At 39.3% G+C, this 23,757-nt stretch overlaps 1 protein-coding gene across 4 annotated transcripts in view; it reads left to right on the top strand.

Annotated features, from left to right (window-relative positions):
* The window catches only part of LOC117075461 (myomegalin), a 276,182-nt gene that overhangs the window by 166,582 nt on the left and 85,843 nt on the right, over positions 1–23,757 (top strand). For all 4 annotated transcript variants that reach the window (XM_033197849.1, XM_033197848.1, XM_033197852.1 and 1 more), the window contains 6 exons: positions 120–236; positions 461–598; positions 1,941–2,053; positions 3,471–3,598; positions 13,879–13,967; positions 19,987–20,219. In XM_033197849.1, coding sequence (XP_033053740.1) covers positions 120–236; positions 461–598; positions 1,941–2,053; positions 3,471–3,598; positions 13,879–13,967; positions 19,987–20,219 — 818 coding nt within the window. The remainder of the gene's footprint in view (positions 1–119; positions 237–460; positions 599–1,940; positions 2,054–3,470; positions 3,599–13,878; positions 13,968–19,986; positions 20,220–23,757) is intronic.

Genomic DNA, 23,757 nt, shown 5'->3' with positions numbered 1-23,757 from the left:
AGCCCTATTCATGTTCTCATTTTCTTTTGCATTACTGGCTGATAGTGATATGATATGCAAAAGCATTTGCCTCGGTGTTAAAATGTAAACATGGCAGATACTGTTTCCTCTTTCCACAGATGGAGCTTTCTGCTCTACAGTCCGTGATGGCTGTGCAAGAAGAAGAGCTGCAGGTGCAGGCTGCTGATATGGAGTCTCTGACCAGGAACATACAGATTAAAGAAGATCTCATAAAGGTCTTTCAAAACTTTTTAAAGACCATTGGAAATGTTCACAGCTCAGAATTACTCTAGGGCATCTTCAGACAATATTTGCACACACTGAATCCCTTGGCCAGTGATTATCAATATCCCACTTGAAAGTATAGCAGACTATTTCAAGAACATTTGTTCCCCTGCTCCTCTGCTGAATAACCCTTTTATTGCTGTTTTCACATCCACACTTATTTTTTGACTTGTAGGACCTGCAAATGCAACTGGTTGATCCTGAAGACATACCAGCTATGGAACGCCTGACCCAAGAAGTCTTACTTCTTCGGGAAAAAGTTGCTTCAGTAGAATCCCAGGGTCAAGAAATTTCAGGAAACCGAAGACAACAGGTAAGTTATTGGAATGTAAACCTTATTATTTATTTACTTTTTTTTTTTTTTTTTTCAGTAGAGACGGAGTTTCACCATGTTGGTCAGGCTGGTCTTAAACTCCTGACCACAAGTGATCCATCCTCCTCGGCTCCTCAAAGTGCTGGAATTACTTACAGGCATGAGTCACCACATGAGACAGGGTCTCACTGTGTCACCCAGGCTCGAGTGCAGTGGTACGATCACTGCTCACTGCAGCCTCAAACTCTGGGCCTCAAGGAATCTTCCTGCCTCAGCCTCCTGAGTAGCTGGAGCTGCAGGTGCACGCCACCACGCCCAGCTCAAACCTTATTTTTCTACTGTGAAATAAACCATGGTAAAGCTGTCAATCTCAGCTATTTGTGGAGGGTTAGTTGATGGTATTTCACAGACAAACTATGCTCTAAAGTTTCCTACTTTGGTCGGTAGCAGCTGTAGATGCCCCTTTCTGACATTTGTAGTTCTGAAAAAAGCAGCAGTTCTTTTGGGCACATACCAGTAGTTATCCCTCACACTCATACATAAGTCACCTCCCTCTCAACTGAATCGTTCTCTTTTATCTGCGTTTAACCATGTTCAAGTCTCTCCCAGTTAAAAAAAAAAAAAAAAAAAAAAAAAAACAGAGAAACCCCTGTCTTTTCCCCAAATTTCTTTGTAGCTACAGCCTCGTTTAACCTTTCTTCAATGCCAAACTTTTCCAGAAGACTTACTTGCCTGTACTCCCTGTCTCCATTATCATCTCTCTCACTAACTACTCACCCCACTCCATTCTGGCTTTTAACTCTACCTTAAGCAACTCTGTTGGTTATACATTTTCATAGCTCATTATCTTTATAGCACTTATTACACACACAGTGACACACATCTATGATTAATGAACGTCTTTTTCCTCCACTAGATAGTAAGCTTTCCCCTAGAACCTAGAACAGAGTCTGTCCCATAGAAAGTGCTCACTAAATATTTATTGAATGAATGAAGAATACTAGTGAGTCCTATTATATATATTTCCCTCTCGCCTGTCCTGTTCCCCTCTTACTCCTTTCTCTTAGCTGCTTTCCTGTGCTTCTAGCTTCTCTCTCCTTTTTCTTCTTTTTGCTCCCATGTTTGAATTCCACCTTACAGGGTTTTAAAGATAAAAAAAAAAAAAAGATAATATGACATTGATTTGAAAACTATAAAATGGTATCAAAAGCTTAAGTACTAAGATAGTGGGCTTTTTAAGTCCTAGTACATGCTAATGCATTTTCTTGTTTCTCAGGATTAACTGTGGCTTCATGTCTCACTGTGCCATTTGCGTATTGCTTCTTCTCTCTTCTTTTCTCAGTTGCTGCTGATGCTAGAAGGACTAGTAGATGAACGGAGTCGGCTCAATGAGGCCTTACAAGCAGAGAGACAGCTCTATAGCAGTCTGGTGAAGTTCCATGCCCATCCAGAGAGGTAAGAGAGTGGCTGTTTTTTCTTTTATTCTTTATTGAAATTTTTATTTCTTTTACTATTGTATTCTTTTTATGCCTTTTATTCTTCATTAAGTGCAGATGCTTATGATACTGAAGAGGGGAGAAAAAACAAGGACAATTACTGGGGCTACCCACTTTGTCATTTGTTTTAGGATTGCTCTGAGCCTCAGTGTCAAAATCTTAAGTCGGGAATAGTGCCTGTTTCGCACAGCTATTGCAGAGATTAAATAAGAAGACAGCTTTGGTGTCTAAAATAATGCCTTGCATAGAGTAAGCACTCAATGTGTGTTCATTTCTTTTCTGTGATCCATGTCCTGTTAAAGGCTGTTCTATTATAAACGTAAGGCTATACCTTGTCTCTACTACAAATACAAAAATTAGCTGGGTGAGGTAGCGCGTGCATGTAGTCCCAGCTACTCGGGAGGCTGAGGCAGGAGAATGACTTGAACCTGGGAGGCAGAGGTTGCAGTGAGCCAAGATCCTGCCACTGCACTCCATCCTGGGTGACACAGTGAGACTCCATCTCAAAAAAAAAAAAAAGTAAGGCTGTAATGGGCACTGATATTCATTTAATGTCATCGAAGAAAATATATTAATTGGGATGGCTAAATTATCCTGGAACCACCGATAACTATCATGATGAATATATTTTCTTCTACCTCTTGATTTTTGGTCACATATATGATACCTCTCTGGATCATTTTATATTCTCTTCATTTTTTTTCTCATTTTACCTTTCCTACTAGCCCCTTTTACTCTTTTTCAATTTTTATTGTTATTATTATTTTTGCTATTCAGTTTCTTGTAATTTATTGTTGGGCTTTAAAAATGTTTTCTTTCTACCAGGAAAATGAAGGCAGAGGAAAGGTCTGATAGGACCAGTTCATTGTGTTACTTTTTAAAGAACCTCTGGAGCTTTAGTGTTTCCTAAACAGATTCCTTTTCAGCACGCCATCCTACCGGCCAAGTTTGGTAACAAATGAGAAAACAAATATCTCCAGTAGTGGTTCTACTTGGCTCAGTCTTGCTCCAGTTTATATTTAGTTTGTCCTTGGTTTTAGTTTTACAGAAACAAGAGCTTTTAGTCAAATAATGAAATTTCTCTTTTTGGGGCTATGGGGGTGTGAGATAAGTCTTAGGGGCTATAATTTTATGTGAAATTGGCTCAGAATCTAGCATAAGGGGCAAGCTTTTAAAAAGGGAGCAGTCTTTACTAATCTATCAGCAGTGAACACAAATGCCACACAGAGACTACATTCATTTATTGTGTCCTGGAGAACAATTACTTTACAAAGTCATGTGGCTCAAAGTGGCACTGATGGTTCTTTGGAAGCAAATATGGACTCACTACAGTTGATGGCTAATCCATTTTCCTTCCGTGTGGCATGTTTAATCAGCTCTGAGAGAGACCGAACTCTGCAGGTGGAACTGGAAGGGGCTCAGGTGTTACGCAGTCGGCTAGAAGAAGTTCTTGGAAGAAGCTTGGAGCGCTTAAACAGGCTGGAGACCCTGGCCGCCATTGGAGGTGGGGAACTGGAAAGTGTGCGAATTCATCACAAGCATGCCTACTGAGCACTGGCGGGTCAGACTGCAGCCCAGGATGGAAAACCTTGTTTGCACTAACCAGAAAGATCCTTATCTGATTTTGGCAGAATTAAACGGTGACTTACTAATGATAGAACTGGTACAAGTAGCATCAACTACAAAGTGAAACTCACTTTAGCCTACACGGATCTCACTGTACATACATATCAATCCCCAAATTGAATGGTGGAGGTTGCAAAGTGTATTTGCACATTTTAAATCATTCTGCTTTAGTTTTTCCACTTTTATTCATTCTTATCCCTAGCCCCTTCTCATTCCCTCATCCCTTCTGTGGGCCAATAAAGTTTATTCTTCCCCCACTTTCACAATCCATTTCATATGTTCCATATCATATCATAAATGCATGTGTGTGTATTATTTTTGCCATTCAGTCAACTCCTCTTTGAGTGAGAGCATTTTTTAAATCAAAAGAGTACAAGTTTTAAGATGAGAGAGTGGGAAAGAGATTGAGAGTCTATAAGAATGACTTCGTAAAAGTGATTTAATTCTTATCAGAAGGTAATCAAAACCAGGAGAGTAGTTTTGTAATAGTAGACTGCAAGTATTGGGAAGGCCAAGTTAAAGAACAGAGGCAAAAACTATGAAAGTGATCACAGTAAACTTTTATCTCCAATACTGTCTCAGAGTTGACTGTTGTACACGAGTGTAATTAGATTAGGTACAGATTAAATTCTATTTAAAATTTGTTCTTTATTGATTCCTTTAGGTTTCTTTAAACCAAGGTCATGCTGTTTAGTCAGAACATGACTTCTAGAGTGGTCTTCCAGTGTCAGAATGATCTCTGTTTACAAAGATAATTTCAAATGTGGCATCCCTCTTTACATTCAGTGTTTCACCAAATAACTCATTATAGCCAAAGGAGGGTATTGCATCTTCCATTTGTGGCACTAAATAGGGTCCTATGTTTTTCACTATTTAGTATGTATACATTTCTCCATATAAAAATTAGTAATAGGCTTCAGGCTTTGAAGTGCTTGAATAGTTTAGAAAGAAATGTTACAGATGTATGTTTATAGTTTTAATCATTGTCTCAATGCTTTCTTATGGCAACATGACAGGTATAAGGAGAGGGGCACTGGAGATTGTATTTCTGATGTCTTGACAATCATGAGTGTGAAAAGTAACCAAGATTGCTTTGCAGCTTTGTGGGTTCAACATCATGAATTTGTTTTTATTTCCTTTGGTTGTAGGTTTCCTAGGTTAGAAGCTGAGGTTTCAGTTACTTTAAATATGAAATTTGGGAACAGTGATTGAGGCTTTCTAGCACAATAAATGCGACTAGATACCCTTTCTAAACTAAGTGGGGCACAATTGTTTTCCTTCCGTTTTTTTTTTTACGTGACACTTTATTTCTTTCACATGTTGACATGGCTTGTATTACATTGTAAATTTCATCTGTTTCTGTAACTTTAGCTGTGTCTATAACAGGTAGAGCATCAGTCAAACTAGAGTGGACAGGGAGAAAATGTTCTACTGGGGAAGCACTCTGGAATCTTCTGATTAGGTAATTTGCAAAAGGTTGATAGCCATAAACCTTACTCTTAATGGGTCCGCCATTTCAGTTTCAATGGCTTTCGAGGAAAAAGGAGTCATTTAAGGAAGGAGATAGGAAGTGTAGGCAGATCCATCCACTTTTCTTAGTCTCCTAATTTTAAGAGACCTTTTCTTGCACAAAATGTTTTGTAACTTTCCAGAAGTAAAGAGGAAGGTAATGGAGCTTCGTAGAAATGTCAACCTATCGAAGACTAGTTTGTCGTATAATTACAACAAGGCATTTAGGGAACCTCTTTCCTTAATTTTACTAATAGAACAAGGAAGCCTTCTGAGTCTGCTAGTAAGATTCAGCTCTGGGTGATGCATGGTTTCTAATGGTTCATAGTGATTACAGTTTATGTTAATAATCATTCCTACTTCTCTCAACCTCCAGCAAGAGTAGATTGAGAGCAGGATAAATTAGAAGTCTGATCTTAATGTCATAAATATGACTAAAATGTGGTACTAACTTTTTCTGGTCTAGATAGCTGGAATGAGGCTTGCAAACAGTGTTACCTGGAGAGAGCTTGCTGGTCTAACAACTTTGTGTGATAATTTGGCATCTGATTAGAGGGCATGAGTCTGATAAATTTTATAATCCACACATAGATCATGCTGTGGTTGGACATATCATTTAATAATATTTAGCATGATATAATATTCCATTTTCTCTTCAGGAGCACAGACTCTCATACTGGATTATTCTACCTTTTACAGTCATTTTTCAACATGGCAGTAATTTTAGATAAAGCATTGTGTGCTTATAGAATCTTGTGCTTGAGTAAAAATAATCTTCAAATAAAAATAGTGAAGTAAATTTTTCCTTAGGCCATGCTTAATTGGAAGCATAGAACTTAAATTGAGAAAAAAAATCCATGTGATAGATTTTGTTTTTCTCACGTTTCCTTTTTGAATAATAGCAAATAATGCAGAGTAATGGTTGTAAGAGTTAAGGGTAGATGAAGTCTGTAGGTTTTAGAAGTATAGAGTTGAAAAGAACCTCCAAGAGGACTTATTTAATGAGTGAACTAAATGTCCTTAGACAGATATTGTCCCTAAACTCTTTGCTATTGAAAGTTTATAGTATTGAAAATTTGATGACTATTAGCACCTAGTATAAATCAACATTCATCTGCTGTTCTCTTTTTAGATAGCCAAGTGATAACTTTTTCGAAAAGACATTATTGGACTATGTTAGTAGGTCCGCCTTCTCCTTTGATCATGTGCACTCGTACCTGTCACCCAACCTTCTCCACACCCTCTTCTCTTCATTCACTTGTGGACAGCAGTAATAGTTTCAGTACCTTTGCTTCTTAGAGGAAATACATTTTTCCTTATTTATATTTTTAAAAGATGTTTCTATGACATTATATATAGCAAGAGATCTATTAAGGATCCAGAAAATCTTAATCTGTATAGCATATGTGTTCCTAACCATAATAATTAGTTTCCTTGAGGGTTCTTGAGTATATTCTGTTTACACAGTTTATAATAAGTAAATTCTGTGGCAGATATACATAAAAAAACTATCACTTTTATGCTCATTCATCCTCCGAATTCAGTGTCTGGGTCATGAGATGTTTGGCTCAAAGCTTCAAAAACTGTTCAAGAAAACTGATTTCAGTTCTCTTTACATTGATCTTCCAGTTGGATCTGGAGTCTACTGATTGTGGGAAGGAGGAGCAGATCACATTATATTGAAAATTGTCCTTTTCACTGAGAAATAAAGGTTGACTGAGCTACTTAAAGTCACTTTCCTTTGGACTGTAAGTCTTAGAGAGAACAATAATACCTTTGCTTTTCTTGAGGTAGTATTAGAAAATTCTAGTTCCCACTGATAGGATAAACTTGTTTTCCCATTTCAGGGTCTTTTTTATAAAACAATCACAAAATCTTGACATTTGGCATCCCTGAAAAGCTCAAGTGGCCTTTTCAAATAGGGCCTCATGGAGTATTACTGACTTTACAGTCAGTATCCTGCAAAGAAAGGTGACAAACTTCCTGTGAAGTTAGGAGGAAATATTAGTAACTCACACACTTGAAGTCCATTTTCCATTTTACCTTGTAGAAATTGTACTAGAGAGAGAACAAATGAAATCAGTTTTCTTTTCCAGGTATATCCTGTGAGATACCTAAGAAAATACAGAGTATTTTCTCTCAGTTCTCTCAGGGTTAAAGCTCAGTGAGCTTTTCTTTTCTCTTTGGTAGTGTGGAACCATTTGTACCATAGGAAAAGTAGCTGGAAATATGGAACCTGAGTATGGCAATATAGTAATAAACAGAAGAAATGAGTCACTAGGATAATATATTGGAGTGATTTCTGTAGGGTAATGATTTCAGTTATAATGTGTTTTAGAATGTGGATTTAAGCCACCTTCTCACCCTTTGCACCAGTAGCTTTGTTAAAACATTTTATTATGATCAAATAACAAGCCTGCTGCTTTTAAGTAATCTAAGTGTTAACAGAAGGTAAGTCTTCAACTTCTCCCTGTTCTCACCTGGGCCAAGATGAATTCTCTAAATAAAAAATAGCATCGTAATTTGCCTCCAACAAAGAATGGGAAATGGAAGGAAACACAAAACTGTGGTCCTGACAGTACTAATTCTACCAGGTTTCAAATAAGAATAATTAAACTTTAAAGGGACATACTGATTCTTTTTGTGTTACTCTCCCTTTTTGTTGTTTAAAGTCAAATTCCAGAAGTAAAAATCTTTATCATACTGTTTTCCTCTTACTAAAACTGGAAGAATAAAATAGAAAGTTCAGCAATGTCAGAAAACGTTGCATTTAAAATAATATGAAGAATAGTGGTTTTAAGTACATAAACCAAATTGGCTTCCTTGTAGGTTTACTTTTAGTATGTAACATGAATATGTAGTGCTTCTTTTTACAATAATCAAAGTCATAGCTCCAAGATACTGACCTCTCTCAATCTATAACCTTTGGAGCCATGCGTTTATACCAGCATGTTTTATAAATTATGAGTTTTTGTCTGTGTCCATGAAGTCTTACTAGTTTTCACTTAAAATTTTGTGGGTGGTTGAGAAGACTTAAAGTGATTCATAACTTCACGCTTGAACCTGGGAGGCGGAGGTTGCAGTGAGCCGAGATCATGGCCATCGCACTCCAGCCTGGGCAACAAGAGTGAAACTCCATCTCAAATAAATAAATAAAGTGGTTCATAACATCAGATGAAGAAGGAGGGGAGTGATATATTAAATGATCAGAAACTTGGCATTACATTATTTCCAGGACCATTTCCCCACCAAAATAAGCTGTATATTTTTCATTTCTTCATGGCACTGTGCTGTTAATTTGTGTTAACATTTGTGCTAAAATGCAGTGTAATTTTTATATATAAGTGTTAGAATTTTAGCTATCTTAGTTGAAACACAAAAAAAAATTGTTACTGATCCAATAAAATTATCAAAGGCCAAAAGAAACTATTTGGTTTTATTCTTAAAATATTTATTAAAAAAAAAAAAAAGAAGAAGTAGAGAAAGCTTGTATCTTTTTTTTTTTTTCCGTATAGGAGAATCAGTCTATTGATTATTTACTAAATTCCAAGTTAAAGCAAGGCTCATAGAATGAGTCTTTATTTAACTAAAGGAAGGAAGAAGAAACCTGAATTTTTCTCCTCTCGAAGAAGTAAGACTAAAGAAACAGTATTACGCTTTCTCCAGAAATGTGACACAGGCTACTTTACCTTGAAAATCTTGCTTTCTTTGCTGTAGGAGAATAGCTGAAAGCATGACAGAGGTTTGAGGAGCCAGCTGTGGTGGGTAGTGCTGTCGCTAAACATTCCTAGAAAAGCCTGTTTCTCCTGTTCTTTGAAGAAAAAAAGAGGCCGTGAGCAGGAAGAATTTCTTGACATTACAGAATTATGGCATCACAGAGTAGGTGCAGTGGTCATATCTCCTGGTCTGCCCAGGAGTCCTAATTTACATGTGCCTTGGTTAGCCTAAGTATAGAAAACTGTAGCTGTATTGAATAATTACCCTTTTGGAGAAGTAGAAACTCCAGAATTTTAGTGGGATTTCCTACCCCCAAAAGTGTTTTAGATTATGATTTGACCTTTTCAAGTCACTTAAAACAGCTACTTTCTGAAACATATGCGCTGGAAAGCCCTAAGGCTACCTAAGAGATGTTGCAATTTAAAGACAAAGATATGCCATAAAGGGATTTGACTGCAGACAGCAGTTTTCTACTACTTCTGTTCCATGATCAGAATCTGTCTAGATAGAGAATTTTATTTCTTAGCAGAAACTACGGAGGACTATATGGAATCTTAATCGTTTTCTTATGATCCTGACGGGAATGTGTGCAGGCGAAATTGTAGTTTGATAGGAGGCCTCTTTTCCTTGATTCTCTCATACAGCACCATAATATTAAAGTCAGCAGTAGTTGGTTCATGACATGAAAATGTGAGCGTTCTTGTAATGAACGCATGGCAGAGCACCTGGGAGTGAAAGTGAGATGGGGCTGAGAGTATCGGACACAAAGGCCCAGTACCAAAGGAAAGAACACTTGGCACTGCCAACTTATGCATGCTTAAAGTTTTAGTTCTTCAGATCACCTTTTAAAATTAATAAAATATCATCTTAGAACATTGCCATGTTCTAAGCAACTATATGGAAAAACACTTCTTTTCTGTTGATCCCATATTAATGGCTTAAAGGAAGATAATAATGACTACAGAGTAGAATTTGGGGGAAATGGTCTTGACTCCACCCAGTTTGGACTCGTTACTAAAGAATTAACATGTCATGAGCCAGGTGTGGTGGCATGCACCTGTAGTCACAGTTACTTGGAGGCTGAGGTGGGAGGAACCTTTGAGCCCAGCAGTTCAATACTAGCCTGGGCAACATAATGAGACCTCATCTCTAAAGCAAAATAAAACAAAACCAAAAAAGGTCATGAAGTTTCCCCTAATGCTTACTTATGCATGTTGGAGTTTTAAGACAGTTATCATTTAATGATGATTAATCCTTTTTGTAAGGCGCCTATTCCAAAGAGTTCAACCTACTTTACTGACAACTCTTTACTTTTTCAATGTCCTGTGAGGCAGAGAGCAAAGGGTGTCATTTCAAGCCTCCTGCTGGGGAAACAAGTATTCAGAAATGAAGAAGTGCAGGTGGAATCCATCAAGATCTTTCAGATAATAACATCAAGTATAAAACTTCCTTCTGCTGATGATATTTAGGTTCTATGGCCTTCAACTTTCTGAGTCTTCAATTTCTAAGCCCATGGACCACTTCAGTTTACTTACAATAACAGTAATAATATTGTTTAAGGATGATATTTATTGAGTACACACTGTGTACCAAGCACTGTTCTAAGCACTTCAAAATCAGCAAACCCTTTAAAGTTCACAACAGTGTGGAGCGGATAATGCTCTTAACCCTAATTATTAAATGAAGAAACTTAGTTATGGAAAGGTTATGACTTGCCTAAAGTGATATAACTAACAAAAAAAAGCACAATTCAAATCTAGACAGTCCATCTCCATAGTTCATGTTCTTAATTATTATGCCATACTCAATTTAAAAAATTCTACAATAGTATGAATTTTTGCCTCAGTGATAAGAATACCTTATATTTGCATAATGCTTCCATTTTCTCCCAAGGATTTTGTGGTCTTATGTTTTAGAGGCTTATTTTTGTGTACTTTGTAGAATTAGATAGCTGATAGAAAATAATTTTCTAAATCTAAATAAGGGACATCTTGGTATCACCTCCATTTTATGTTGTTCAAAGCCTAGAAACTTCCAAGAACCACACGTTGAGAACTTTTATTGAAGCCTCAAATAAAAGTTTTTGATAAAATTGCCAGTCTAACATGTAAAGCTTAATCTCGAAGAAGCAAGTTAAATGAAGAGATTCTTAGCTTTCAGAGAATCTAAAGGTAGCAGACTATTTTATATTTTATCAAAAAATAAACAGAAGAGTCATCAATATAAAAGCATAGGTACCTTTAAATTAGAAATTCAAAGTATTCCAAGTTAGTTCTGAAGACAGTGTTTCCTTGTGTTATAAATGTTTAGAAGAGGGTATCACTCACAAAAGAGAAGTTCTATCCTTAATTTAAAAAGTGGAAAATGATAAAAGATGTCCAATGTAAACTTATATATGAGACCTTGTATGAGATAACTTACCCTTTTATTCCCATGTTTTCTATAAATTTTTTAGCTTTACGCCTCAAACATGGGAGAAAAATTTCAGCATTTTAATTCAAATTGGTAAAAGGCTGAGCAACCCTTAAAGCTGCCATGTTGGAAGCAGACGGTGAGCTAAGCTTAAAGAAGAGAAAGAAGGGAAGAAACAAAACCCCTGTGCAGTAGAGTGTTGAGATGAGATGAGCATTTGTTTGTCTCCATCTAATTCCTTATGAAGCCAGAGCCATAGCATCCTGCTCTTAAGTGGAATAAGATGGAGCATTATCCTAGAATGCAGACGTGGCACCAGAAAGGCTGCCAAGATAAGTGGAGGGCAGAAAGTGTCAGATAAAAACCGTCAAGACCAGTGACAGTCACCCTTTTCAATTCTCGCTTCTGGAACCTGGCAGGAATGGTTCTGGGATGTGGGCCCACCTTGACTACACAACCCAGCAACAATGGTAGGGGATGAGCATCCTGACCTCATAGAGCTGAGCTTTCTTCAACTACAGGATCCTTCTCCAGCCCCGTGTTCAAAACAGAAACAATGTGAACAGTCTGTTTTCTGTCACTGAGTGAGACAATTCATTTCCTTTGCTGGAAAAACATAAAAGATTGTGATTGCTACTGTTGTACAGGGAAAGAATTCCCCAAGTAAGAATAACATGATGTGGGTGTCCTAGGTAAATTAGTATCCTGGGTTCAGTAAGTTTTTAAAGCAGCAAAAGATTAGGGAATGTGTCCATACACCTCTACTCAGCTAGCATCCTGAGTGAGATGGTTTCTGGGGTTGGTTTGAATGAGTAAGTATTGAAAATTCCTCTTGTACAGTGTCTGCCACAGACCTCTAAAGATGCTGAGTGGTAGAGGTGGTAGGGGCTTCACTGAACAAGACCCTTCTTTGATCCAAAGTTAACACAAAGTTCATGGTGTAGATGAGGAAACCTAAGCTGTTATCACAGCATACTTACTACCTGTTAGCACTTCCATGAGATCAGCCTGGGCCATTGCAAATATGTAGATGTGAACTGCCCCACTTACCTTACCCGCATTGGGTAGTGAATGCTCATGATTCAAGCAGAGACTTTCATGGCTGGATGTCTGAACTCAACAGAAGGTTCTTTGGTCTTAGAGGAAGAAGCAAAGATAAAGATCTGATTTGTCACCAGAAGAAAAAGTGAGTGGCTTCTAAGAGTCCAGAGTCTTGACTTATTGACACAGCTCTTGTGAGGGCTAGTTGTGTAACCTTGGACTCACCACCTAATCTCTTTGAGGTCCAGGTTAATCAGTGGTCAGAAGTGGAGTTGTAACTGGTTGATTGCTGAGGCTACTATCAGAACAAGATTTCAAGATTTTTTAAGTTGTAGAGGTTCTATAAGACACAGTGAGTGTCACAGTAGATTTTCTTTGATAAATTAACCATAACAAATTTCTACACTTCCCGAAAAATACACTAATGTAAAAACATAGCTCTTGGTCTTAAAATGTATGAACAGTCTTAATTTTAATCAATATAAGGAGGAAGAAATACCCTAGATTTGTGTTGTCCAGGAGGGTAGCCACCAGCCACATGCAGTCATTTAAATATGTTAATTTAAATAAAATAAAATTTAAAATTCAATGATTTGAAATGTTTCAAATGCTCAATAGCCATATATGACTGTGTCCACTGTACTGGGCAACACAGGCACAGAACATTGCTGTCATTGCAGAAAGTCCTCTTGGTCAGTGCTGCCTTAGACCTTGGCCCATACCACAGACTGCAGCTACTTGTACCTTAGAGCAAGGTGTAGATGTTTGGGCCCTAGAGTTGCTGTGTCCATCTTTGGAGAATGAAAGGATGGGTTAAATCGCCTGTGGATAAAGCAGTTCAAGAAACCCTTCAGGCAAAGGATGTCTGCATAGAATAAGAGTTTGAGAGAGGTGAGGAGGAAGGGAGGTTAGAGGAAGAAGTTAGGGAATAACTGAATCATTGGGTGTCGTGAATCTTGACTAGAACTGAACCTTACGAGGACACAGGACCCCCAGAGAGAAGTTCCTCAGAGAGATTGTCACCCTATGCATAAATGATCCCAACAATAGATACCTCTGAGAGAATCAAGGCAGCTCTAATCTCCAGGCACTCAGTGGTGGGGAAAGGGTTAGGCATGTTGGATTCATGTTATGGAAGAGAAAGTTTTTATGTAGCCAGGCAATGGGGAATAATTCAGGCTTTTTTGACATTTGAGTGGGTTAACCAGTGTATCCGACAGTCGGCTCCTTAGAAATGGGTCTGTGCAGGCAAAGTCAGCTTATGTTGTGAGGCTCAGGCTTGAGTATGAGTAAGAAAGTGTCTGTGATACAAAAAGTTCTATTTTTCTTGCCAGCCCCGCTGGCGAGGGAGAATTTCTTCCCCATGTATATGGAGAAAGGAAGAAATGAGAGGCAGCTGGCAAAAAGAGTATAACTTAACCTGCTGTCTGGAAGCCATCTGTGAAGGGAATCACTTTTCTTTTCTGGACTTATTTCCAGGTGCAGCTGCAGGGGATGACACGGAAGATGCAAGCACTGAGTTCACTGACAGTATTGAGGAGGAGGCCACACACCATAGTCACCAGCAAGTAAGTCAGTGTCAGGGTCTGGAGCTTCCAGGGTGGATGGCACAGAGCCCTTCTGAGGTCTGATGGTCTCCTGCAGCCCTTGTGGACTTAGAGTGAGAAGATTTTTTTTTTGTATAAACCACTTCTCAGTCATCTTCCTGTTCTCCTTGAGCTTCCTGGCTGCCTTTCCAACCCATGTCTTCACTCCATTTTTCTCTCCAATCCACCCTTTGGTTTGTATTGTATCTCTTTCTTCTGCTTCCTGCCCCCTCCTACCCACCTTTGCCTCTATTTATTCTCTGTAGCTATAGCTTCAGAAGAATTTTTACTTGCAAGACAATGGACACATTCCCCTTGGGCTTTTTGTAACTGAAAAGCACCACAGAAGACAGGGAGTCATCAAAGGGCTGCTCGGGGAGGTGGCGGGGTGAAGGACCTGCTTGGGAAGAAACTCCAAGAAGACTGGAATGCTTCCAAAGCAAGGATCTTTCTCAGTGAAATCTCATTATACAGAGAGAACCTTATGCAACCTGACAAACCACTGAGGTCATGGTGACTCAATGATCAGCAGATGGTTCTTCAACAGCAATCCCCTGTCAAGCCTCAGAACTTGAGGCTGAAACATTGTTTCCACCCACCATCAGTGAAGATGTAACTAGCATGTTACAAGAGTGAATAATCTGGACTTCAGAGATTAAGTCACCAATAGTGATCCCACAAGCACTCACTGGAACTCCTATAATGTCTCCACTTTGTCCGTGCCATTTAGCAATCTCATCTCCTAGATGGACTGTGCCTATGATTCTTAAGGAGAAAGTGAATCATTGGTAGGTGTCCCACACAAGCAGCTGGACTTTCCAGTGACAGCTTTCTTGGGGCTTTTAGGAAAACTATACAAGAAATGAGGCTTTCTGGGTCTGCCTGTATGTCTTCTGCATAAGAAAAAGAGGAGACATTGAATCAACCAATAAGAAGAGCCCAAGTGAGCGTCCTCAAATCTTTTGGGATTTGGCACTTGGGGACATGAGTAGTTGTCTGGGATATGTCATGTTCTCAACAGTTTCTTTATAGTAGTTGGATCACCTTCTTGTAGTAGGATCAACCTTCTTGTTGCTGTAGCTGTACCCGACCTTCCCTGCTCCCTTGAGTGCTTGCATGAGCTCCACTTTTTCTTTTACTAGAACAGCTTCTCCTGAGTCCTCCTTACCGATGGTTGTGTCTTTAATTATGTACATCTCTGTCCCTCCAGACAGATCCCTCTGTCCTCACTCTCTGATTTCATTGAGGATCTTGGGTGAGAGAGAGGGACCTGCAGGATGAACAAATGTCTACTCTAAGACAGCTAGATTGGGAGGTTGACTGGTCACTGATGGTTATAATGACTGTGGGACAGGATTAACTTCAGAATAAATGAACAGGAGACACAGATATGAAGACAGTCAGATTCTGATTGATATGGTCTGAAGTGCTCCTGGTATTGCAAGTCATTTGCTCTAATTCTCAACTGTAGGCAAACTGAGTTGTAAAGTTGCTTCTTCTTCAGCCTTCTTTCCTGTAGCCTAGAATGGAGAATCTGACCAGACCCCATTTTGAGAAGGTCAGCCCACCCTGGAATGAACATTTTACATTAGGGCATTTGTATTTCCCTCACAATACTTGCCACATTACTTGGCATAGGAGACATGCTTAGTGTAATTATGAATTAAGCCTTTGGATCAGGGCTTGACTCATAATAGACAAAGTATGTTCCTGCTGGTTGGAAGAATCTCTTGGGTAAGCACCATTTTTCTTTCTATCACCTTTCCTTGAAAATACATCTTCAGCTTTGGGTAGGAGGAATCTTGGGGTATGAAATCATTGCAAATTTACTTCATCTTTCTGGAGTTTGAGGTTGTGACTCTCCTGCTACCAATTAAATAAAGCTTACTTTGCCGTAACTGTTTTGTGTCCAGATTCTCAAAATTTGTTTGCTTGTTTCCAGGGAAGTGGTCCCTTAAGGTAGATTTTGAGCTTCTCCTTGTTAGGTCCTTGGAAGGTAAACTTTTACTTGACACTAAGCTCCCTTCCTACTCCAAGCATTCATACACTTTCCCTAACAAACACATCCAACCTTGTCTTTCTTCCAAGGTGAGAATCACCTTTTGGCCAATGCAAGTTGCTTGCTCCTTATTTTTTGGACTCAGCCACCTCAGGAAGCCTCAAGTCTGGCCATGATAGTAATTTTCCCTAGATTATCTCCCACAAAATTCTATTCTCAAGCAGATGTAAGATCTACCATAAATACCTATGAAATTGCTGTGAAAGAAACTAATCAACCATTGCATTTTTTATGTGAGCTTTTGTAATGGAGAAAAAATTAATCAAGAATAAAGATTCAAGCCCAGGTAGTGTGCATCTATAGTTGCAGCTACTCAGGAGGCTGAAGCAAGAGAATCTCTTGAGCCCAGGAGTTCAGGGCCAGCCTGGGCAACATAATGAGACCCCCACTTCTTAAAGAAAAAAAATCAAGATTCAAATATGAAGAACAGACGTTAGTAGACAAAGTGTGATAAACTTGAAAAAAGCTATTTTTAAAAAAGTTATTTTTGATTGACAAATCGTACTTGTATACATTTATGGGGTATGATATGCTTTTTTATATATACATACACACACATATATATACACACAAACAATATGGAATGATTAAACCAAGCTAATTACGTATTCATCAACTTGCCTACTTATCATTTTTGATGGTGAGACATTGGAAATTTACTCTTATTTTGAAATATACATTATTATTGGCTATGGTCACCCTGCTATGCAGTATATCTCAAGACCTATTCTTTTTGTCGATACCTTGGATCAACAATTTCCCCTACTCTCCCTCCCCACTCCACCAGCCTCTAGTAACCACCATTCTACTCTCTGCTTCTATGAGTTCAACTTTATTAGATTCCATATATAGGTGAGCTTATGTGGTATGTGTCTGTCTGTGCCTGGCTTTTTTCACTAAGCATAATGACCTTCAGATTCATTCATGTTGTCACAAATGACAGGACCTATCCCCTGACATTTTAAGGTTAAATAGTATTCCATTGTGTATTATCTGCCACGTTTTCTTTACCCATTTATCTACTGATGGACCTAGGTTGGTTCTACATCTTGACTATTTTGAATAATGCTGTAATGAACATGAGAGTGCAGATATACCTTTAACATATTCATTTCAGTTCCTTTGGATATGTACCCAGAAATGGGATTACTGGATCATAGGGTAGATTCTATTTTTAGGTTTTTGAGGAAACTCCATACTGTTTTCCACACCAGCTGTACTAATTTACATACCTAGTCACAATGTGTGTGTTCCCTTTTCTCTGCATTATCTCTAACACATCATTCACCTTTCTGATAAATGCCACTCTAACAGGTGTGAGATGATATTCATTATGGTTTTAATTTGCATTTCCCTAATGATTAGTGATGCTGAGAATTTGAGAAAAGCTCATTTTTAATGCCTCAATGTTGAGCACTGACTTAACATTGTGACAGATACGAAACAATAGGGTAAAAACAAAACAGTGTCATTCAAACAGGATATCAGATTTGCACAGAGGCCTTTGTGGGGCAAATGGGAACCCAGCGCACAAAAAGTTGAATTATATGGAAGCAATATCACAAGTGAGTTAGGAAGTGTGAAAAAAAACCCAAGAGAGATATAATTAAAAATAGACCTAATGGATTCACACTATCATAACAGATACTGGAAGCCCTGGGGTTTCATTTGGGGGAAAGAAATATTTGCTTTCATACATGATCAAAACTAATGAAAAGGCTAGATCCTGAGTTACTTTTCAGGCATTTACATTTAAAACTTAGCCAAAGAAAGTCCACTTTGAGATGGAAATACGAAAATGCAAATTAGCCTGGGGAAAAATCAGATCCCTAGGCAATGTTTGATTTTCTCACTATAAACTGGGAAATTAGATCAGATGTACCTTAAGGTTTTTCTGGTGTTAACATTCATGGTTCATAATTTTCTCTTTTTAAAGAAAATAGGTATATTGAAATCAATAGAACAAGACAACATATATTCAGAAGGCATTTTAATAATGGGTAAACTTCATTAAAGTTAGACTTTATTTTTAAGCAGAGAGAACCCTTAAGACCTAGAAAAGAAAAATGCTGTGCCCGCACTCAAGACTAATGGCAAAGTGCGTTTTAGTTAAGTTACTTGGAAAGAGTTTATACAGAATGACTACATCACACAGTTTAAATGAGGGATGGGATCATAAGCTTTCAGAAGTGGTTTTATTTGGTCCCCCTTGCCTTATTTTGTCACAAATGCTTTTTTTGTGGGGGCACATATGGAGATGGCCACCAGTCTGATTAAGCCTGCCAGCAGAGTCTTAGAGACAGACATTCCTGAGAGCCTGCCAAATCTCAGGCTCACAAAGCCCAAGTAAGACTGGGTGCCTGGGAATTGAGTGGCTTTGTCTAAGGATGCTTCTTCTTTGACCTGGGTACACAGGTCTTCACAACCTCAACTGCTATGCTACTGAACACCATTGCACATGTATACTGTGAATCAACCCTGCCACAAACCTGTGACCTAGATTTGAACATACTTTGTTTTGGGCAATAGCAAAAGTCAGTGGCTTTGTGCCAACCCCAGCAGCTCTGTCAATCATTGATCCATATAAGCTGTTCTCAGCCCTGCTCTGTTCAATGTATTGGTGACTTGAATGGAGATATAAAGCATATAATTAATTCTACAAATCATCCCCAATCAGGGGGCCACTACATGATTTGTGGAAATGCACATCAAATATTTGGATGACTTGGATAATTGGGGAATGATTCAGTATAGCCAGAATGAATTTATAAGTGACAATTACAAGTCATGATATTTATAGAGATAAAAGAAAACAACACGGCCCAGCAACAGCTGTGGGGGAGGGGTGGAAAATTCAGAGGTCAAAATTGACCCGAAGTTAAGTAAAAGCTCCAGATGCTGCCACTGAGAAGAAAAAGAAGCCAATGTGACATTGGGACATATTTAGATTAATATTGGACAGACAGGCAGGAGCTCCTTGTACTAAAGTAATTAGTCATATGCTAAGTAGATTATCATACTCAGATTTTGATTTCTACACTTTTAGGAGCATGGGATAAAGCCCAGAATGAACAAAAACAAAGTCTAAAAGTTAACAAATTTGCATTTGAGGAAAAGCCATAAGATCTGCTTCAATTAAAACATTGATGAATAACTTCAAGAGTGTCCTCGAGAAATAGAAAGGTGCTGGGCAATTGTTCCTCCCTCTGTTTCTTCCACTGAGATTTGTAGAGAGAGTTTGTCTGGCAGCATCGGCATAAGGATAATAACCAAAAAGCGAGGCCGGCTGCTTGGCAGGGTGGCTTCGCCTGCACCTCCCAGTAGCTGCAGAGTGCGATTTTTCTGCTGCCGATGAAATGGTTGGTGTTGTCTTCCCTGTAGCTCCACCTTATTCTAATTCTGTGACTGCGTCTGCTGACTGTTTCCCCAGTGCCCCAAGTCCTCCCTCTCAGCTGTCCTTGAGGGAGTCAGAGTTACAGGCAGGGCCTTAGGCTTTGCTCCCTGATATCTGAAGCCGTCATCTCCCGTCATCCAGGACTCAAGTGTTGCAGAGCTGATGAAGCTTCCTGACTTGTGAGAAAACTCGCAGGACTCTGTCTCCTCGGGAAGAGAAGAATCACCGCATTCACACCCTCCAGTCCTGTTTCAACCTCGTTCGTTTGCATTTGTTTTTCATTTCTTATGTGCTTCTCTCCCTCACCATCTCTGGATTCTCCTCTTCTCCATGGGGAAATTCCTCCTGCTCATTTGGTGTGTCCTTCCCACCCAAATCAGTCCCCAGGGCCCTTATTGCGTGACTAAGGAGGTTCTGGTTAGGGAGTTCATTTTAGATTTGCTTTTTTTGTTTGTTTTTGTTCTCACCGAGAACTGCCTTTGCAATCTCATGTTTCTCTTGGGTCCTCTTTAATGGCCTAACTTCTTCAAACCACGATTTTCTTTTAGCTTGTCAAGGTGGCTTTGGAGAAAAGTCTGGCAACTGTGGAGACCCAGAACCCATCCTTTTCCCCTCCTTCCCCAGTGGGAGGGGACAGTAACAAGTGTCTTCAGGAAGAAATACTCCACCTGAGGGCTGAGATCCACCAGCACTTAGAAGAGAAGAGGAAAGCTGAGGAGGAGCTGAAGGAGCTAAAGGCTCAAATTGAGGAAGCAGGATTCTCCTCAGTGTCCCACATCAGGTAGGATGTTCTTCCCAGAGAACGGGAGCTTGCAGGTCATGAGGCACCACAGCCAAGGGCCTCGCTTTGCTGCAGCCAAGGCATTCGTGCTGCCAAGGGGCTACTTGGTGCATATCCCAGGCTCCATGCATTAATATTTCTACAAATTCTTTAGATCAAAGTAAACAACATTGGCTAATGGTAATCACTTTCCGTTATTCAAATAATCCCGGTCTTCATTCAGTATAACAATGCCCACTATTATTGTGCATCTGCCAGTCATACATATGACAGTCATGGTGGAAACCTCCTTGTTACATGACCAGTGTTGCTCTTTTTAATCGACTGAAACATGTAAGGAATCCCTGCTACCTAATATGTTTCACGGCCGTATACAGAACCAGAACAGTCCACGAAGGAGGAGGATTTCTTCTTTTTCTTTTTCTTTTATTTCTTTTGAGACAGAGTCTCTGTCTGTCACCCAGCCTGGAGTGCAGTGGCACGATCTCGGCTCACTGCAAGCTCTGCCTCTCGGGTTCACGTCATTCTCCTGCCTCAGCCTCCCGAGTAGCTGGGACTACAGGCACCCGCTACCTCGCCCGGCTAATTTTTTTTTTTTTTTTTTTTTTGTATTTTTAGTAGAGATGGGGTTTCACTGTGTTAGCCAGGATGGTCTCAATCTCCTGACCTCGTGATCCCCCTGCCTCAGCCTCCGAAAGTGCTGGGATTATAGGCGTGAGCCACCACGCCTGGCCAGAGGGTTTCTGTCGAGGCCCCTTCATCTCTGCTGCTTTAGTAATTTTATAAAAATAGCAGATAGCTCATTCACTGGTTAGACTGGCCACTCTGTCTTTGATGGCTTTTTGACAAAAGATACTTGGAGAACATGCTGATACTGTAGGGCTGATCCATTTATTCATTCACTCCCAGGACTACAATCATCACTGCCTGTTTGGAGTCATGCCCTGTTGTTTCCCTGCACCTTACCTGCCACTTAATCTTCCCCGAATAATGTTAGCACTTTGAAAAGGACCTAGGCATCTAGCCTCATGTCCTTGTTTCGTAGCTGAGGAAACTCAGGCCTAGGAAGTTTCAAGTGACTTGCTCAAGGTTGCATAATAGTCTGTGGCTCCCAATTTCTAACATCTCAACCTTGTTTCTATACTATACACTTTGTCAAATAATTTTTAAAAAATTCTTGTGGTTGTTCTAATGCTGATTCTTTTGCTCTGAATTATCATAATAACTTTTTCCTTAAGTTCTACTTAAAGCATATTATTTTACTTAAATTTTTGTATGTGTAAACTTCATTGAGTTGTCATAGGTAAGAACAGTACATCTCTTTTGATTCTATTGTTGAACCTACAATCAAAGCATCTGTAGATATCCCTGTGGATTATTTTCCTTTGTTACTAACCTGAAACTCTGATTTGTTCAACCCTCCACCCAACCTACAGAATCACTGATACTGTAGGAGGTAGAATCTAATGCATTGTTCTTCCTGTCAAGAAGGTTTTGTTGAGTTTTTCTTCTACATGTTTATATTTAAAAACATCACTTTTTTCTAAATGTGAAGTTAGAAATATTAAATATTCTTTTCCATATACACATGTGCCCACTTTATCCCCCTTCCACATCCCAGTTTTGGTAAAATGCCTATCCCCTTTTTCTTTATTGAGAAACTATCTCATAGATTGTCTTTATGTATCCTATATACTATTTTCCTCCCAGAAACACACCAGACAAGCTCTGCTCTAGGTTCCAAGACTCCTAGATTCTGAGAAATTCAATCTAGGTGCATAGTCCACTGCTGATCCTTCAAGTTGTGAATTACCCATTTCCTGTGCATCCTGTAGCCCAGGGGTTCTCAGTTTAGCATGCTTAGCCCAGCATGTGGCCTGGGCGTGGTGGCTCATGCCTGAAATCCCAACACTTTGGGAGGCCAAGGTGGGCAGATCACCTGAAGTCAGGAGTTCAAGACCAGCCTGGCCAACATGGTGAAACCCCTTCACTACTAAAAATACAAAAATTAGCTGGGCGTGGTGGTGCACGCCTGTAGTCCCAGCTACTCGGGAGGCTGAGGCAGCAGAATTGCTTGAACCCAGGAGGTGGAGGTTGCAGTGAGCCAAGATCTCGCCACTGCACTCCAGCCAGGGTGACAGAGTGAGACTCTGTTTCAAAAAAATAAATAAATAATAATTTAAAAATCACCTGTGGAGCTTAAGTAAAATGTGGATTCATAGGCCTTAGCTATACAGCCTTTTTAACAAGCACCTTATGGGATTCTGCTGTTAGTATTTCTCAGGTCTGCAGCTAGTACAGCAGGGATTGAATGACTTCCCTGTTAGACCCTGAGCTAGCCATACTGTATATGCAATTTCATTTAAGCATTTAAGCATCTTCTAACTCCACTAGGTAGTGTTATCATCCTTATTTTATATAAAAGGAAACTGAGGCTCAAAGAAGTTAAGTGAATAGACTTGTTATAGCCATGTTTGCTTCCATTCAACCCTAGTATGAGTTTGTTGTTGTGGAAAGAATTTATCTGGAATGTCTTGGTGAAAAATAGCTGTTTTGGTCAATTTTATTTCTTCAACAAATACGAATGATTTATGTGGCAGGCACTTTTGTAGGCACTGGGGATATGGGGTGAATAGGACAGACACAGTCCTGCTCTCAAGAAGGTTATCTCTATCATGTGAGCCAGACATAAAGCAAATAATTATCTAAGTATGTTTTGATTGTATTAATAGTTCTGATTAGTGTTATTTATGTATTCCGTGTTCCTAAGTCCCAATGATTTGAAACTGACTGATGATAAATAATAGAACTGTAGAATTCATAACAATAAATTTGTCACAGAAAAGGTCTTATTTTTTAACAGTGTAAGTACTCTTGTTTATTCCAGAGGCTACTAAAAATTAGAACATATGAGGCTGCGTGGCACAAGTAAAGAAAACTAGCCTACATGTCTTGAGTCCAAGGTTTCTAGTGATGGTGCTGCCACCAAGAAGCTATGGAAGTTTGGGCAAGTCTCTTACTCTTCCTGAGCCTTGACTTTCTTGTATATAAAATTAGGGAGCTGTTGTAAGTCTCAGGTTGCTTCATGCTCTGGGGTATGTCTGAGTTTATCGTGGACTGAGATGTGGGTAAGAGGTACTATTAGGAACTGTTGTCAGGACCAGACCTAGCCCTCAATTATGTGTGTTTCCTGCAGGAACACCATGCTGAGCCTTTGCCTTGAGAATGCAGAGCTGAAAGAGCAGATGGGAGAAGCAATGTCTGATGGATGGGAGATCGAGGAAGACAAGGAGAAGGGCGAGGTGATGGTTGAGACTGTGGTAGCCAAAGAGGGTCTGAGTGAGAGTAGCCTTCAGGCTGAGTTCAGAAAGCTCCAGGGAAAACTGAAGAATGCCCACAATATCATCAACCTCCTCAAAGAACAACTTGTGCTGAGTAGCGAAGAAGGGAATAGTAAACTTACTCCAGATCTCCTTGTGCATCTGACCAGCACCATCGACAGAATAAACACAGAACTGGTTGGTTCTCCTGGGAAGCA

The sequence above is a fragment of the Trachypithecus francoisi genome, unplaced genomic scaffold (assembly GCF_009764315.1).
Source record: "Trachypithecus francoisi isolate TF-2019V2 unplaced genomic scaffold, Tfra_2.0 Lachesis_group5, whole genome shotgun sequence".
Lineage (NCBI taxonomy): Eukaryota > Metazoa > Chordata > Mammalia > Primates > Cercopithecidae > Trachypithecus > Trachypithecus francoisi.
This window is presented reverse-complemented; position numbering and strand designations above follow the sequence as displayed.